At 44.3% G+C, this 12,963-nt stretch overlaps 1 protein-coding gene across 9 annotated transcripts in view; it reads left to right on the forward strand.

Annotated features, from left to right (window-relative positions):
* Positions 1-12,963, forward strand: part of PHF21A (PHD finger protein 21A) — a 149,005-nt gene that overhangs the window by 108,817 nt on the left and 27,225 nt on the right. For all 9 annotated transcript variants that reach the window (XM_054161474.1, XM_054161477.1, XM_054161481.1 and 6 more), the window contains exon 6: positions 10,499-10,699. In XM_054161474.1, the coding sequence (XP_054017449.1) occupies positions 10,499-10,699 (201 nt within the window). The remainder of the gene's footprint in view (positions 1-10,498; positions 10,700-12,963) is intronic.

The raw sequence follows: 12,963 nt of genomic DNA on the forward strand, positions 1-12,963 counted from the left end.
TTCCTGCATCTTAGAGGTCATTATATTCTACCTCAGTACTCCCACGTGGCATCTTCTGACTTCAGGGAGACTAGGACGGTTTGGTTATCAGGGCACTAAGTTTTTTTACTTCCCCACCATAGTGTTCCAGAAGACAGGTGGTGGATTAGGTTGCCAGTTATTCTGAAGGCCCTTGCAATGTCAGCAGGCTGATTAGGGGAAATTTGCCCAGCTAATCCTAGCAGGCAGTCCACATTCTGCATTGCAGTGAGAGGGGAAAAAACAGCATCCCAGCATGTCTGACCTGGGGAAAGTTTTTCCTGTTCCACGTCTAAAATCATCAAGAATCTGAATATGTAGACAAGACATACAATAAAAAGCAACAAATGAAGAAGAGAGACTTCCTTTGCTTAGCTTTTGGTTTTTTGAGCTGTGGCTTGTGTTGTGTGTTTTAGAGGAAGTTGAAAAAACAAGCTTGGGTACATCTGATTGTGTTTCTGGACTTACTTTGAAGAGCAAGGCTGTCTTTGTGCTGAGTGTCAGTGCTGGAGAAGCACGCTGGAACAGTGCTGGTAAGGGATCCCTGGTAAGGGATGTGAATGAGTGGAGGCTTCCCAGGTCCCATATCTCTCTTCCCCTCACATGTACTGTACAGTCTTCTCCAAAACTTAGATTAAGCATCTCCTTTAGAAAGCTGTATCACTTTGTCCTAAAGACTTTGAACCATGCTAGGCCATTACCTCTCGTATTAGGCTGTTCCAGCGTTTGACCATCTCTGCATCTTATTTCAAGGTTTTTTTATGCTAAGGTAGGTAGAAGGACAAAGACCCCCCTCCTTATGCCATTTAAATCAGGAGGCTAAGGAAGAACCATTGCTTTGTTTTTGAAGTGAGTCACTGTTGACTGATCCACAAACCTTGATACAACTGAAGACCAGCAATTTGGGTCTTGTGTGGTGATTTGATTTGATGTCTCGTCCATGAAGCAGGCATTTGTCTTTGTTTTGATCACGCTTGGCTGATGAAAGACAATAGTACAGCAGGTATATTTAGCTGGACAGAATGTCTGTGTCTGATACACTGTTCAAGTGACTGAGGAAAGGAAAAAATCTCTCATTCAAGCAAGGTGAAGCTATGACTTTTTGCTTTGATAACACACTCTGTCTATGGAGATCAACAGTGGATTGTGATGTGATGATATTAGTGGTGGGTTTTAACTGAGCTGGCACTAAACAGCATTTGTTTGGCAGTACAGGGAAAAAGCCTGTCTGCTGCTGTTAGTTTGTGAAGTTTGTAAAGCAGCCATGGAATTGAAGGGTGCTGTTAAGAACATCAGGGTAATCAACAGGTGATTGTGGAGTCTAGTTTTGAGCATCCAGATCTTTCTGCTCACGAAAGGAACAGGCTTGTGTTCTGTGGTGGAATGAAACCAGTCATCTTGCTTGATCCTTCTGCTCATGCATGAGGCGCCTGAGCCTGAACTCTTGTGTGTTTCCTTTCATGTGGAGGAGAGGAGGTGTGATTCAGTTGTGAGAATAGCTGTAGGATGCACAAGAATCCTGCTGAAGCTGATGCATTTTTAGTCAAGGGGACTGTGTTACTGTGCAGTAGTACACTATAGAATTACTTGAGGACTACCTTTTCTGCTTAGGTTATTAGAAAATATGAGGAGTGATCAGGTAAGAAAGTGGACTTCTATTTAGATTGATCGCTTCTGAAACATGAAGCAAGTTCACTAATTTAAATCCCTGCATTTGCTTAATTTAGATAAATTCACTTTAAAGGTTGTCACATTAGAAGGTAAATGAGAGTAGGAGAAGAGAAGCAGCAGGACTTCCCTGGCAGAGGTGTTTAGCTTAGGCGACTGGCTACTCTATATAGATGCAAATGGCTTTCCCATGGGAGTGGTTATTCCTGGGTGTTCTGCTGCACAGGAATAATAATCCACAGTGCTTTTTGCGATGGGATTTTACATCCCAAACTTCCATCCCTGGCAGCTTTTACAAGACCACGTTACACACTTCTGCAAAACAAAGTTCAGTCAGAGATCATCAAATCATGCTTTACACTGAAGTGCAAAAGAACCCTTGTTTCATTTCTGCACAATCCTGGTGTTTTGGTTTGGTTTGGTTTTGTGGTTTTATTTCCCTGAAACAGACAAATGGGGTTAGAAGAGTACAGGGAAAATGGGGTTAGAATCATACAGGGATAGGCAGGATAAAATTCAAATGAGCACCTTTTCCATGGATGTCAGCAGTTTCATTCTTCTTTTCATTTCTTCAGCCTTTTCATGTGGAGGTGATCCCCACGTCCTCTCACCAGTTTGTGTTTGCACTCAGAAGTCTTTCTGGGAAGCAGAAAAATCTAACCTAAACCAAAGCTCATGGAACTTTGAAAAAATTAATTTAGCTCCTTTCATTCTGTTCTTCCTTAATTACATTCAAAGTACTGCACTTAATTGTTTTTCCTGTTCTGTTTCGCCTGTTGTCATAACACTTAATTCCCCATTCATTAATTGCTTCATTGTTTAATTATTGTAGCTGTTCTCGCCAGTTTCTTTCTGTTAATGCAAGGGCTGGGGTAAGAAGGTAGGCATTGGATTTGTTTAATATGTAATCTACAGGAAAGCCTTGTATGTGTGCTGCTCCTACTGATTCAGTCTCTGTTCCCTGCTTCTTGCAAGAGTCACAATTCTAAACCAGGAAGAGAGTGGTGCAGAAGGCGTTTGGCAGTACAGCATCCCCTTCCAAAAATTAATTGGTCTTGTGGTGCAGCAACTGGTAAAAGACACAGCACTGAAAATAAAGCAGCCAAGCACAACGGCACAGCAGCTATTTTTGGATGTTTTCATTGATAAGTTTTGCTATATTTTTGAATAAATAATAATAATAATAATAATAATTTAAAAAATCAGCATTCTCCCCTGTAAAGAGTAAATGAATGAAGGTTCAGGACTTCCATAATTCACTTCTGAACGATTTCTAGCCATTTCAAGGAGTGTTTATCGTAAAAGAAAGATCCCATGCTTATTGAGATGTTTGTATTCATATGTAAACTGTGTGTCTGTTTCAGAATCACACCTGGAATCAGTCATAGAATCGATAATGTTGGAAAAGACCTCAGAGATCGTCAAGTCCAACCTATCACCCGACACCTCACGACTAACTAAACCAGGGCTTCAAGTGCCACGTCCAGGCCCTTTTTAAACACCTCCCAGGGATGGTGACTCCACCACCCCTCTGGGCAGCCCATTCCAATGGCCATATAGTCCAATGACCTGTAGTAACTATCTTTAGTAGTCTAAAATGTAGTGAAGCATAGTACGTTTAATAGCGTTTAATGGTGGCCAGTCACCAGTGGCGTGCCCCAGGGATCAGTGCTGGGCCCCATCCTCTTTAATATCTTCATTGATGATCTGGATGAGGGAATTGAGACAGTCATCAGCAAATTTGCAGATGACACCAAGTTAGGAGCAGATGTTGGTCAGTTAGAGGGCAGAAGGGCTCTGCAGAGGGACCTCAACCAACTGGACAGATGGGCAGAGTCCAACAGGATGGCATTCAACAAGTCCAAGTGCCAGGTGCTGCACTTTGGCCACGGCAACCCCATGCAGAGCTACAGGCTGGGGTCAGAGTGGCTGGAGAGCTCCCAAACAGAAAGGAACCTGGGAGTGCTGATTGACAGCCGCCTAAACATGAGCCAGCAGTGTGCCCAGGTGGCCAAGAAGGCCAATGGCATCCTGGCCTGCATTAGGAATAGTGTGGCCAGCAGGAGCAGGGAAGTCATTGTGCCCCTGTACTCTGCATTGGTTAGGCCACACCTTGAGTCCTGTGTCCAGTTCTGGGCCCTTCAGTTTAAGAAGGACATTGAGACACTTGAACGTGTCCAGAGAAGGGCAATGAGGCTGGGGAGAGGCCTTGAGCACAAGCCCTGTGAGGAGAGGCTGAGGGAGCTGGGGTTGTTTAGCCTGGAGAAGAGGAGGCTCAGGGGTGACCTCATTGCTCTCTATGACTACCTGAAAGGTGGTTGTAGCCAGGAAGGGGTTGGTCTCTTCTCCCAGGGAACCAGCACCAGAACAAGAGGACACAGTCTCAAGCTGCACCAGGGGAAGTTTAGGCTGGAGGTGAGGAGAAAGTTCTTCACTGAGTCATTCATCATTGGAATGTGCTGCCCAGGGAGGTGGTGGAGTCACCATCCCTGGAGGTGTTCAAGAGGGGATTGGATGTGGCACTTGGTGCCATGGTGTAGTCATAAGGTCTGGTGACAGGTTGGACTCGATGATCCTCGAGGTCTCTTCCAACCTTGGTGATACTGTGATACTCTTTTTAATGTCAAAAAAGCTCTCTGCACCATAGCAATGCTATGTAACAATATTTGCCTGACCAAACAGCATAGTAGATTTTTTTACTGAATGAAAAATTAATATATTCATAAAATACCAGGTTGGAAGGGACCTCAAGGATCAGCCAGTCCAACCTTTCAGGGTAAGAATATAGTTGAAATGAGATGGCCCAGCTCCCTGTCAAGCTGGGCCTTGAAAATGTCTAATGTAGGGGAATCCACCACCTCCCTTGAGAGTTTATTCCAATGTTTAATAGTTCAAATAATTACTGAATTCTGTTTTACACAAGGTGCCCTGTGTCACATTCAGTAATTACATTAAACATACTAAGGCTGCAAAGCAAGCTCATGAGTTTAGGCTGTACCAGAATTAACTGTTCTGCCTTGGTGCCATCTCTAGTGCTCATTGGTATCTTCACAGAATCACACAGAGTGACAGAATGTTAGGGATTGGAAGGGAACTCAAAGGATCATCCAGTCCAAACCCTCTGTCAGAGCAGGATCACCTATACCAGATCACACAGGACTGCATCCAGATGGGGCTTGAATATCTCCAGAGAGGGAGACTCCACAACCTCCCTGGGCAGCCTGTTCCAGTGTTCTGTCACCCTCATAGTGAAAATTTTTTCTTCATGTTTCCATGTTTCTGTGCCTCAACTTTCACCCATTGCCCCTTGTCCTGTCAATAGGGAATCACCAAGAAGAGCCTGACTCCATCCTCTTGGCACTCACCCTTTACATATTTATAAACATGAATGAGATCACCCCCTAGTCTCCCCCAAACTAAAGAGCTCCAGATCCTTCAATCTCTACTTGTAAGGATGATGTTCTACTCCCTTAATCATTTTTGTGCCTCTGTGCTGGAGTCTTTCAAGCAGCTCCCTAAGGTCCTTCTTGAAATGAGGGGCTCAGAACTGGACACAATATTCCAGATGCACCATCACTGGAGGTGTTTAAGAAGAGACTGGATGAGGTACTTGGTGCCATGGTTGAGTTGATTAGATAGCTTTGGGTGATAGGTTGGACTCAATGATCTTGAGGGTTTTTCCCAACCTGGTTAATTCTGTTCTGTTCTATTCTGTGTGCTCACCAGGGCAGAGTAGAGGGGAAGGAGAACCTTTCTCGACCACAGCCCTTCTAATACATCCCAGAATGGCATTGGCCTTCTTGGCTACATTGCACATCTTCCCCTCTTGAACACCTCCAGGGATGGTGACTCCACCACCCCCCTGGGCAGCACATTCCAATGACGAACGACTCACTCGGTGAAGAACTTTCTCCTCACCTCCAGCCTAAACTTCCCCTGACACAGCTTGAGACTGTGTCCCCTTGTTCTGGTGCTGGTTGCCTGGGAGAAAAAACCAACCCCTTCCTGGCTACAACCACCTTTCAGGTAGTTGTAGAGAGCAATGTGGTCTCCCCTGAGCCTCCTCTTCTCCAGGCTAAGCAACCCCAGCTCCCTCAGCCTCTCCTCACAGGGCTGTGCTCAAGGCCTCTCCCCAGCCTCATTGCCCTTCTCTGGACACCTTCAAGTGTCTCGATGTCCTTCTTAAACTGAGGGGCCCAGAACTGGACACAGGACTCAAGGTGCGGCCTAACCAGTGCTGAGTACAGGGGCACAATGACTTCCCTGCTCCTGCTGGCCACACTATTCCTAATGCAGGCCAGGATGCCATTGGCCTTCTTGGGCACCTGGGCACACTTCTGGCTCATGTTTAGGCAGCTGTCAATCAGCACCTCCAGGTCCCTCTCTGTTTGGGAGCTCTCCAGCCGCTCTGACCCCAGCCTGTAGCTCTGCATGGGGTTGCCGTGGCCAAATTCAACCCCCGTCAGTGTTGGTTTTGTGGTATCAAACATCTGCACTGCAAGGCTGTTTCATACTTTTCTGTCTCATTTTTAGAAGTTTTTTATATTTTTGAAGACTTTGGAAGGTTACAAGGAGACCCTGCATTAGCTGTGCAGGCTTTTCTGAGTGTGTTTCCTGGCTGAAGAAGACAATGTGTCACCCAATATAACAGAGGATCTGGTACTGTAGAAACCGTTGTACTCAGGGAACCACTTTTGTTATTGATCGATCGATTAACGTGGCAATAACGCTTACCTGATAATGTTATACTGAAACCTTGCTAAGCTTTAAGTTTGCTCCAAGGACTTTCCTTATCTTCCAGCAACATATTCTTGATAGTTTTTAATAGGAGTGCAGAGAGGACACCTTTTGGCACAGATACATGGCCAACAAGTCGTAGAGGCAGGTTTTCTGCTTAATCAAACCAAAATAATCTTCTAATGCTGTGTTAAGATCTGGCCTGTGGCATGAATGAGAAAGTGGTATCACTGAATGTCACAGTATTGATTACAATTATTGCCTTTAAGAAAGGGTCATATAAGATGTCTAGGGCTCGGTGAACGGCTCGTGATGAGATTAGCGATAAAGATGTCAAGCCAGCAAGAGCTATGAGATTATGTAGTATCCTCACAGGGCACCACTCAACAAATGCAGTTTGAAGTAGCCTGATAGTAAGTATTGCAGAGGGCTAGCAGTTACTTTTTGGGTAGAATAGAGTTTGGAGGAAGGGATGTGATCATTAATCTCTTTCACATTCTGGATGCAAAGAAGATTGGCACTTGGCTCTGAGGAGAGTTTGGTAAACTTGAAAGACAAATGCCTTTCCCGTATCTGTAGCTGGAAAGGCAACTATTTTAGGAATGTGGGGAGAATTAGAGCTTTGGGATGTGCAGGAAGCCATTCTATTGTGTTTGTGATGATGTGTTTATGACTGAGTTAATGCCAATTTAGGATTTTGAAGTTGTCAGTAAGATTTTAATAAAATATTCTTAAATAAGAGTGGGAAGGGGAAATGGCAGTGATTACATTTAAAATGAGGAATAGTTCTTAAGGCTTCTGTGGTAATTTTAGGTAACCTCAGTCTCACTGGCAGTCAGTCTCTAAGGCACGTAGGACTTCATACCAGCCTTGGCAAATGTCAATCATGCAGACTGTACTTTCTGCAGCACAAACCGCCTTCGAAGTTGATTAAGAACAGTCAAATAACTGAAGAACAATTCTAAAATAGGCTTTTAATGAAGTATCAAGTCTGACAAGTGTTTCTTTCACACTGCCCTCCTGTTTAATCCCCTGCAAGTCAAGGCTCTGCCAGCCTTGCTGCAAACAGACCTGTGTCAGGGCTCTTATGCAGTTGCAGAGCAGTGGTTCCAGCGGGACGCCGTGCAGGAGCCATTCAGTGTCAGACCAACGGCGTGGGTTGAGACCACGCAGAGGAGGATGCAGCAGCAGCGGGTAGTGCTGAAAAGGGGTGTCGATCTGCTCTTGGTTCCTGTGTAGGTGCAACCCTGAGAACCTCCCCTGGGTTTTGCTAATTAGGCTCACTCACTTTGGACTGTGTTGTTCCGGCTCCCTTTTAATAGCTGCTAACAAATGGAGAATCTCACCAGCCTTGCAGGTAGTAAAATGATCTCCGTAGTTTGATTGTGGTACTTTCACTGACAGTTGGTAGAAGCAGCTTCATAAACCACGTAAGCAATTGGCATGCACGGCAAACTTCAGTTTTACTCTCTGAATCTTAAAAGCATTAGATGTTTCTTCCAATTTAATATCTGCATAATGGATATGGATGGCAGGATGTGCTGCTGCCAGGCAGCTCTCAGCAGCCTCTAGCAGGCTAGCGTAGACTTCCAGAGCAACGGCATTTTTCCACTCACGTTATCCATCTTGTGCCAAATATGCTGAGCCTCACTTTTTGCACAAGGCACTAATAAAAGTTGTGCTTCAGACCTGTTCTTCCCCAACTCTGCACGCCGTGTTTCGGGCCCGGGGGTGGAACAGGCGGCATGTGAATGCAATGTGACTCACCTCGCTCCTGCTCCTCTGCTCCCGTCCTCGCTGGCTCTCGCCCTGCCGTAGCAGGATAGCAGAGGAGTCTTCCAGCCTGCCTCTCCCTCACCTCTCTCTCCTTTTAGTTTATTTTATTGTTTTTTTTAAATCCTTTCACTATTGTTCTTCCCATTGTAAAGGGCAAGATGGAAATTAATTCTTGGGCCATTGCAGCTGATTTCCTCCAGTTAGGGAATCAATAGAAGAGCGCTGTTCTCACTGAATTCATACAGGCAGCTGTGGAAGACAAAATCTCCCTTCCCCTTCATGCCGGGTACAGTAATTCATTAGCCTCCTGTGCAGTGCTTGCAGTCCATTTTTTGGCAGGTATTCCATAGGCATGTTCCATTATTTCCTCTCTTACTTTGCTTCACTCCCCTCTCCTCTGCCTCGGGTTACTCTCTGGAAATGCTTTTTTCCCATCTCTTGTTTCTGCTTGCTGACATGGCACTTTGGTTTGCATGTTAATGTGGCTGATGTTTTCAGAAAGCAATTTTAAATGATGGTTCAGTTATTGCATATATGAATGAGCTGATAGACACAGGCCGTTTAAAACTATGTATAATACTTGCATTGGAGAAATGCCTTCTACACTCCTGTTATTTTCTCCTCGTTGTAGAAGGGAACAAACAATTTGCAGCTCTTAGGCTTTGAAAGCTTTTAGCACTTTTCTAGCTGCACTGTAAGATAGTTCCTTCACGCTGCCATCCGTTACCAATTCCCTGAATTTTCCGTGAGCTGGGGCCTGTGTTTCCCTTGTTGTCAGAGCTGAGGGTGCATCCCCAGCTAGGGTTGTGGCTTTTGCAGAAGCCAGGCAGACCTCCTTCTGTGCACCTCTTGAGTTGCTGAATGCAGGCTTGTGCAAAAAGGTCAGTCATGTGAGCTCACACATTTCAGGCTTAGGAAACAAGGGTGATTTTTCTGTCGTTGCTTGTATGTTTTCTGTGGTTTTATTCAAGTTCCAGTTCTCAATTCCAGCAGATTGGAACCCTGTGCCTTTTGTTAGCTTCAGCTGGGCTAGAGGTACGCTTTCCGTGCGTGGGGCACTGTGCAGTTTTCACTCATCATAAGCAAGGTACTTGGAATCAAGAGCCTACAGTGTGTCCATATGAACTATGCAGAGAACAGATATTTTCTGAGCTGAAACTTCCGTAATCCTGTGTGAAAGATACATGAGGGGAAAAAACTCTTTCAGTTGGTTGTAAATGGTTGAATTCTTCTTTTTGTTTGGTTGGGGTTTTTTTTTGCTGTTGTGGGTTTGTTCTTTGTTCACTCTGTTTTGTGTACTGTGTCTTAATACTAATGTGTCAAAACAAAAATCCAAACCTACAGTATTGTTAGAATGACTATTTTTGACTTTTCCTTACCATGTAAATGGAACTGCTTGGGTCAGCCCATGGTCAGCCCCTAGCTCTCTGGTGGAGGCTTCCTGACCATTTATTTTTCCATTAGAGCTTTCTGAGTCAACCCCCTGTCATGTCTGTTGACTTCATTGTCCTTTTCCAAAGCCAGCCTTATCACATAACTTTTTGGACTGTGTGTATGTTTGTGATCAAGGGGGATTATGTGTATGTCTGAACTGTTTTAAACCTGTCCTACTTTGGGAGTTGTTGAGTTACTAAGTATACATAATGGCCACCAGGAGAAAAAACGTCTCTTTTAAAATAATTTCAAACTTCACAGAGGCTATAATGTAATAAGAAGCCTTCAAGCTGTGAGAATTAAGTGTTTCCTTCCCATATAGGTAGCCCTATCATATTTTCTTCCAGGGGACACTAATATTGAACAGAATGACCATACATCCATGCCCTTCCTGTGCCCCATATTCACTCGAGCTGGCTGTCTCTCCACCCATTTTCAATGCCTGGTGAAAACTGGTGCCCCCATTGCCTTGAGGTCGGCTCTGGGGCTTCAACCTAAAGTTCTTTTTGGTCACTGTTTAGGAATGTTGCACGTTTGAAGGAGTCAGAAACTGGAATCTGAGTGCTAGCTAACATGTCTCGAGTGAACGCCGCTTAATGAGGTCTTGCAGTGGTTTGTGAATAGGCTGAATTTTGGTGGGTGAGTTTCTGCAAGGACAGCAGTGTCACCCTGCTGGGCAGCAGTCCTCTGTGGCCTATTTTGACCCTGTGCCTGTTAGATAACACCGCTACGTAAAACTCCAACCAGAGAAATCCCACTCAGCTTTGGGAGCAGTTCTTTCTTCAGTTCTTTTTAGCTGTTCTTATCCTCTCTAACGTGTGCAGCGAAATAACTGTCCTCAATTCTGTTTCTGTTTGTCCGGTAGAAAAGAGTGGTGGAGCAGCTTCGAAAGAATTTGATAGTCAAGCAGGAACAGCCAGACAGTAAGTTTCAAATACAGCCCTTGGCACAGTCAGAAAACAAACTGCAGACACCGCAGCCGCAACCACTACAACAGCTCCAGCAGCATCACCATCAGCAGCAGCAGCAGTCTACTGCACCCTCTCCAAACGTCATTGGATCACAGGTAAAAATCTCCACGATACATCTTGTCCTTGCTAAAGGTGATGTGCACTTAAAAAAAAAAGATACCACAGTGCAAGGAGAAAATCAACAAACTTTTACTGACTCCTGTTAGTGAACTAATACGAATTTCACCTCCTATGCATACGCAGGTATGGGTCTTGTGGGGGTTTTTGGCAATAACCTCCTGCCTGAGTCAAAAAACCCCACAACTTTTATGTGGTGTTTAAAAGTCAAATCGTAACTTCATGGAAAATAAGGGTGCCAATATCACCTTTCTTAAAGTCCTTTCTTAAAACAGATGAAAGATTAAAACCTTTCTTAAAAACAGGTGAAAGTTTAGCACGTTAATCTGTCTTTTCCAAAGGGGCATGAATGATGTCTGTCCATACCCAGTCTCAGGAAGCAGTAAAGACTTAGCACACCCTGCAGATGTATGATTAAAAGACTTTATTTCTAAAGGACTATCAGAGTTCTCACTGTATCTGTGAACAGAATTAAAAAAACTCAATTCCTTCTTCTTCCTTGGTTCTTTCTAAGCAGGTATGGTATCAAATAATAGCTGAGTTTGCAAGGATTTGTTTGTAAGTGTACAATGCTAATTGCAAAGTTTGAGTTTTAGGAAGTAGTGCCTTTGCTGGGAGGGTATACTGAATTTCAGTGCAGTGTAGACTTAGAGAGACATAATCCCAGATCTCACCAGGGAAAGTGGTCTGCTTCTACTGTGAGCAATAACCCAAGTTTCTCCTGTTCAAATATGTAGAATCCTAGCAGCTAGACCATGCAGGGAGGTGTTTCATAAAAGGAAGTGTACATGAGATCTTTTTTTTTCCCTGTTGATGGAGTTGCAGCAACTCATGCATACCTGGACAGGCAGGTGGCAGAATTCACCCACAGAGTTTGCTTTATGCACTTTGCATCAGAGCTGTAGCTTTGACCTGTTGTGAGTCTTGTTTGCCCTCTCTCCTGGTCAAAATGGTTGGGCTGTCAGGTCTCTCATTACCTGGAGCACAAGCCCTATGACGAGAGGCTGAGGGAGCTGGGGTTGCTTAGCCTGGAGAAGAGGAGGCTCAGAAGATACTTTATTGCTGTCTACAACTACCTGAGGGGAGGTTGTAGTCAGGTGGGGCTTGGTCTCTGCTCCCAGGCAACCAGCACCAGAACAAGAGGACACAGTCTCAAGCTGTGCCAGGGGAGGTTTAGGCTGGATGTTAGGAAGTACTTCATAGAAAGAGTGATTGGCCTTTGGAATGTGCTGCCCGGGGAGGTGGTGGAGTCACCATTGCTGGAGGTGTTTAGGAGGAGACTTGATAGGGTGCTTGGTTGCATGGTTTAGTTGGTTAGGTGGTGTTGGATGATAGGTTGGATGCAATGATCTTGAAGGTCTCTTCCAACCTGGTTAATTCTATTCTACCTCAGCAAGCTGTTTTGTATGCAGTCTACCAATGTGTTTGTGAGTCTTAAGGTAGTTGTGTTTTTGAGAAAAGAGCACCAAAGAAATGAAGCAAATTTACTAAGGAAAAGACATTTCTGAACAACAAGATCAACATCAGAGCTAAAACAGAACACAGAACTAAATACGACTGTGGCTAAAAAATTTATGGGCAAACAAGTGGATCACTCTTTGCTGTGTCACTGATCTCTGTTTTTCAGTCAGGGAGCATAACTGCAGAAGCAGTTTCTTGTGTTTCTTCGTATCCCACACTTGGCATTCGTGCTTTAACTTCCAGGTCATTTCCTGGGTTGTAAAAATTGAGGTTTTGTTCAAAGTTAAAGAGCCCTCTAGTGAAACAGTAAAAAACTGCTACAGCCTTCCGGCTCTCATCAATACAGTTGTGCTTGGAAAGCAGTGACACACTGAAAGGCAGCTCAGCCTCCTGTTCAAGTAAATAGACCAGCTTTTCTCCTTAACACTTTGCTGGTTTTGTTGATGTTGGTTGAATGGTGAAGTAGCCTCACTCTGTGCACATTTTGCATGTAAGGTTGCGCTTCTGTCCTGTTGTCCTTCAATTCTCTTGTCAGCAAAGTCAAACCTTTTGACTTTCCAGACTAGAACGCTTTTTTGCTGCCTACTTTTGTAAACAACACATCTTTCAGAGGTGTGTCACCAAAGAGAGTGCTTTTAATGGTTCCTCAGCTTTTCAGAGTTTAGGAATCAAGGTATATATGCTGCCTTAATAATGTCATTTTGTTACTGTAGTTCAGTAAGGAGGGCTTTTAAATAAGGCACCAAAGCCTGCTGAAAGGTGATATTATTGCAGTGGTGTT

Source organism: Dryobates pubescens, chromosome 5 (genome assembly GCF_014839835.1).
Source record: "Dryobates pubescens isolate bDryPub1 chromosome 5, bDryPub1.pri, whole genome shotgun sequence".
NCBI classification, from domain to species: Eukaryota; Metazoa; Chordata; class Aves; order Piciformes; family Picidae; genus Dryobates; species Dryobates pubescens.